The sequence below is a fragment of the Schistocerca americana genome, chromosome 3, assembly GCF_021461395.2.
Source record: "Schistocerca americana isolate TAMUIC-IGC-003095 chromosome 3, iqSchAmer2.1, whole genome shotgun sequence".
In the NCBI taxonomy this organism is placed as follows: Eukaryota; Metazoa; Arthropoda; class Insecta; order Orthoptera; family Acrididae; genus Schistocerca; species Schistocerca americana.
In genome coordinates, this window is record NC_060121.1 from 464,251,096 (window position 1) to 464,257,095 (window position 6,000).

General features: G+C 35.8%; 1 protein-coding gene across 1 annotated transcript in view; it reads left to right on the forward strand.

The window, feature by feature from the left end:
- LOC124607111 (vascular endothelial growth factor A-A-like) overlaps positions 1 to 1,794 on the forward strand; it is a 68,898-nt gene extending 67,104 nt beyond the window's left edge. Inside the window, exon 6 of the mRNA XM_047139308.1 lies at positions 1,368 to 1,794. Coding sequence (XP_046995264.1) covers positions 1,368 to 1,475 — 108 coding nt within the window. The 3' untranslated portion in view covers positions 1,476 to 1,794. The remainder of the gene's footprint in view (positions 1 to 1,367) is intronic.
- Positions 1,795 to 6,000: the final 4,206 nt, after the last annotated feature.

The window sequence follows — 6,000 nt, forward strand, 5'->3', positions numbered from 1 at the left end:
GTTGCTCATGAAGAATGAGTGTGAGAACAGGTCTGGACACAAGCCTAATGGGGCAGCTAGGACCAAGGCAGCCAGCAATACGCCAAATTTGAAAACTGAGTCATCCGAGTTTATTGTCATGTCACCATTGTAGGAATGTGTCCCTACCTGACTTAATTAAATAATCACAGAAAATCAGCTACAGCTGAGGACATGAGAATAGGTACATTGATGATGGTTTAATAAATAATGTTCAAAAGAGATGTGTGACAAAGCACAGGTTCATTCAACTAACTAAATTACTCCAGGGACCACAGAAACAGTCTCAAAACTTAATAGTTCTTAGTGAAAGTCACTTGCTGATGTGATAACATTTAATAAAATAATGGCACCAAGACGCACAGTATTAATAGCATCCTTAGTGGTGATGCATCCACAAAATAAACATTTTACATGTGTTGCACAAGAGTTTGGGACACAGAAGAAAGTCACTAACTGGTCACTGAGCATTCTTCAGCAGAAACACAATTTTTTTCCCACATGATGTGCTGCACTGATGTGTCTCTCATGGGAGAATTGGCCTGGGCAAGGTTCAGAGGAATGGAAGACACTTTTTACATGAAGCTTGGGATCTTAAATCTCGGCTAGTACCTGCGAGGACACATGCTCTTGATAGTGGAAGGAAATGTCTTTTGGTGCCATGAACTGCTTTACATACTGAGCCAAGTTTCATGTGTAGAGAAAGTGTGGCAAGGGAAAGCCTGAGTACTTTGCAATGAGGATCTCGGATAAGAAGTTTTTGACCACTTTATGTGTCTGTCATGATGTGTGTGCAGGACTGAACTCTGATATTGTCACCTTGAAGGGAGGATGAGAACTGAAAGTGAAGTTAGGCTGATGGAAGCTTAGATAGGTGCAAAACTATCGTCTTGGTGCTGGTAGCCAGTGACTGTAATAGATGAGTGTTCAGTCTCATGATCTCTCTTGATCCAATATTGTTCACAGCAAATCAAAGTAATATTCTACTTGATAATTCATTGTCTAATAATTAATTGCTTCATCATGAGTTCACATTTCAGTAAATTAAAATGATTTAAATAGAAATTTTGTGTTTGTGTTTTGATTAACCAATAATTAAACTTACTGTAATTGTAAAACTGTCTCAGATGCAGCCTAAGATAAAGATAAACTGAAAATGTGTATTATTATTATTATTATTATTATTATTATTGTAAACTAATTGAGACATTCAAATTATTGTGTGGTGTCATGAACATAATCTGTGGGACATGCAACTAATTAACTTTTAAATTAGCAGTATGTTGATCTATTCTTTATGTTGATATGAATGGGCAGTATTAATGCTTTATATCACTCCACGGTTTCAGGAATACAGTGCAAGTGACTGTCAGTGTAACTGCATTAATGGCAGGAAGCCTGAAGACTGTGTTAAGCCAAAGGACATGTGGAATATGGATAAATGTGAATGTGAATGAATAAACAATGAAGAGTCTTTAAACTGACAGCTCTTAGTTTACAGAAAACATAAGTTTTTTTACCCGACTAAGTTTGTCTGTCTACAACTTTTTGTTCTATCTTCTTGTAAAATATTGAGTACTTAGTAACAAAGTAAATAATAATCCTTGAGGCATAAGCTGTGTTAAGCTATAAATTAAAACATATGTTTTAAATACTGAGCATAATATGGAGATTTTATATCACATAACAAACTATACTATTCTGAATACTTTTATGTACAATGAAAATCAATTTAATGAGTGATTCTAAAGTCATGAAATATATTTTTCCTCCTGATTTGTTGCTTTGTGATTAATTATGTAACAAAGTTTCTTACTTATATGGGATTTCAACCATACAAGTCATATAACCATTTCTGTAATGATTAGTACATACCATATTACAGAAAATACATGAATAGAAAAATATTGCATTCTAGCTGCATGCTTGCAGAATGCTTATTAAAAAGTCATACTCATTTTTTAAACAAGGGTGTTTTAAACAAATGTGCAATAAAGTATTACAGCTTCGACTGCTGGTACGTGTTCCAGATGTGAAGGCAGCTTTTGACTGTGTGACAACAGTTCTTAACTGTTAACTGTAAAGGAGAGATGTATCACAAGATTTGGAAAACCTAGCAACGTACAACAAATTGTCGAGATGAAATTTAGGTTTGGAAAAAAATTGCAACAGAAATATATCAAGAGATATCAAAGTTTCACAACAATGTTGGTCTCAACTACCAACAGTCTCACTATCTCTCTATCCTCAACAGCAGTCCATTCAGGAATATTATGATTAAAAATGATAATTTGGCTATACTGGTAGCTGTATAGGCAAAGGAAATCAACTGATAGCGCTAGTTAATGTAAGTATATGAATTTGAAAGTGCCATATCATCTCAGAAATTTGCAACATATGTTGTATATGAATTAAGTCCCCCATGAACCATGGATTTGCTGAGATGGGTTGGCTTGCATGCCTCAACAATATAGGAGCCATACCATAGGTGGAACCACAGTGGAGCGGTATCGGTAGCTACCCTCCCTGTTTACCTTTCCCTGTTGCTTCATAACCTGGGTTGTGAGTAACTGAATCCACTTTCCCTTCTTCCCTTTTTTCCCCTCTCTCCTCCCTGATGAAAGAACAAAGTTCCGAAAGCTAGGAATGTAAATTTTCTGTTCTGTTTTGTGTATCTATCGGCTGTACTGAGCTGAGGTAAGTTCTGGCCAGCCCCTCTATCTCTTTGTTAGTATTTGTTTCACATCTTTATATGAGATTTTCCATTAATCATTCTTAAATTTTTTGGTTGTTGATCTCCATTTCAGGAACTCGGAGTTATTTTATTTTCTATCTGAAACTGTATAATGTTAGTTTTCGTAAATTTAGGTTAGGCTTTTGCTCTGAACCATTTGTATCCAGCATTGTGGAGTTGGGACCCTTGATCACACTACTCTTATCATCCACAAACATGACTATTTTTGCTCTGTCTTTAATTGTAACTGGTAGATCATTAATGTAGATCGGGAAAATTGGTGGCCCAAGGTTCAAGCCCTGGGGGGGGGGGGGGGACTCATTTTATTTTTTCCCAGTCTGAGTTTACTCTTACACCTGCCTCCATGAAGAGAATTCTTTGCTTCTTGTCATGTAGATTAGATTCTAGCCATGTCAAAATTTCGTCTTTGATGCCATAGTGTGGAATCTTTTTTTTTTTTAGCAATGTGTTGTGATCTACACAGTTGAAAGCTTTAGCAAGGTCACAAAAGATCCCCACTGGATACCTTCTAATTCATCTAGAGTTTCATCTGTTAGGCTAAATATAACTTTCTCTGTGGAGAATCCTTCTGAAAGCCAAACTGTGTAGATGACAGTAAGCCATTTTGTGTCATATGGCCATAAATCCTATTATAAACTACTCTCTCAAACACCTTTGAGAACATTTGGCAGCAAAGAGATGGGCTGATACTTGGGTAGTACATACCTTGAACCATTTTTGTGGATGGGCATTACTACTGCATGTTTCAGTCTGTCTGGAAATGTCCCAGTTTTCACTGATTGGCTACATAAATAGTGTAATATGTTCTATATACAGGTCTTTCTTTTTAGCACATGATAATTTTGATGCCAGCTATTATCCACTCTGTCCTTCCACAACAGGTTGATTTCATTTTAATCTCTCTTTGGGGTAAGCAGGCTTCAAAATGTTTCAGAAATAAGTCCACAAATGAATTGAATTTCTCACTCATTGCACTGCCTGGTGCACTTCCTCCCATTGGTCATGATGTAAAGCATTTCTAAACAAGCTAGTAGATTCCACATTTATTACTCTGACTTGTTTAACCTGGCTGTGATCATTTACAGTTTTTCTACTGATTAGTTTTAAGGTTGTCAATTGACCTTCATGATCAGAAAAACCATTTGTTATGGCTTGTGTTTTTACATCACTGTAATTGTGATTTTTACATCATTGTAATTTATCAAGGTCTTGCTGTGTGCATATAGTCTTGTTGGGATTGAAACTGCCGGGAGTAGACTGAAAGCTGAAAACAATGATTCCAGTTTTTTGTGACTGTTACTATTTGAAAGAAAATTAATGTTAAAATTGCCATATACTACACATATTAAAATCCAACCACTGCCTATACCAGAAACTTACAGTACAAGAAAACTTCCACATACAGAAGACATTAGAAGAAGGAAATAGATTATAAAAGACTACACCACACTGTGCCACAACACACTTTTTCACACACACACACACACACACACACACACACACACACACACACACACACACACACAGAGAGAGAGAGAGAGAGAGAGAGAGAGAGAGAGAGAGAGAGAGAGAGAGAAGGGAGAAGATAAAAAAAAATCAAATTTGGCATCAAACTAACTTGAGAACAATTGAATGCCAATTGGGACTGTACACACACTGGTGGCCGAGCGGTTCTGGCGCTACAGTCTGGAACCACGTGGCCGCTACGGTCGCAGGTTCGAATCCTGCCTCGGGCATGGATGTGTGCGTTGTCCTTAGGTTAGTTATGTTTAAGTAGTTCTAAGTTCTAGGGGACTTATGACCTCAGCAGTTGAGTCCCATAGTGCTCAGAGCCATTTGAACCATTTGAACTGTACACACAACAGCTGTATTAAAAGTTATCATTGTGTTTTGGTAAAGTTGAAAAATGTTATTTACAAACACAATTCTCAACAACTTATGGGAATGCAGATGAAAAAGGATTTTTGAAAGCTGAATGTAAGTAATCATAGTTATAGGGTAGATTGCAGTAAACCTGCACTAAGTTTTTGAAGTGACTCACATCAACTCAGGAGGTGATCACCAGGTGGTTTGTCTTGTTGTAACTTATTGTTCCATAGAAGTTTGACCCAGTTTGCTTCAGAGACGAGAAAATGAGATAAGTCTGTTTTTACTACTTACCACAGGCATCACTAGCACTATATTATTGAGGCATGATGACTCATTAGATAGGTTATAGATTACAAAAGGGTCTAAATGAGAGACCACCTCAAAAAAAAATTGAAAAAATTGGGATCTAAAACCAACTTCTGGAGAATTTTGGATGCCTCAGACAACATACTTCCATGGCACTTAAAACTGCAAATTTAAGCCTGAATTGAAACATTTTGTGATTACTGTATAAAAAAAATTATAAAATATTAGCATTTTAATTTATTGACTGTGTGGGCATGATTATTGTGCCCTAAATAGATGTGAAAACTATTTCAAATTGAATAATTTTCAAATTAAATTCTAGTTGATTCTTTCTGGAAATGTAAATAAACAGTATCACATATACATTTTTATTTAGTTTTCTTCACACATGAAAAATACATTTAAAACCCCAAAAAGAAAATCATGAGAAGTAAGAATAAAAAATATAAGCAGTTAAAAAGTCAGTAACTATAATTAAATGCTATTTCAAGAGTATAAAGTAAAATAATCTAACGAAGTTCATTCTACAGTGATTCAAATAAATTTTCTTCTGTTATCAAATTTCATCTAATTATTCTAGTAACATTTCTTAAATCTGTTTTATCCAATAGCAACTTGTGCACACTGCAAACTGTTGTGTGACTGAGCTTCTGCTATATCACTGTTGAATACAGTTGGTTCTTCAGTTGTCACAGAATAGTAAAATTGCGTTGGGCTTTATGCCATAAGGCTGGGCACACAAGTGTAAGTCTTTCCAAGGCTTCAACATTAGCAAATAATTCTTGAACTTCTTTTTTCATAGAATCCAAAAGTCTTTTGTGTCTTTCAGGCATTTTACATTGTATTGTAAGTGAAAGAGTTAAAGTTCTGCTTGCAAAGAATGAACATCAATTTCTGGGTATGGAGCAACCACATCATCTCCTTTGTTCTCCAATGACACTTTTGCCGAGGAAACCTGTTTCTTAGAGCCCAGTTGGTCAATTCAAGTTTTTTTATATCTAACCTCTTTGACAGCCATTTCAAAATACTCCTGCATATAAAATTCTTCAAGC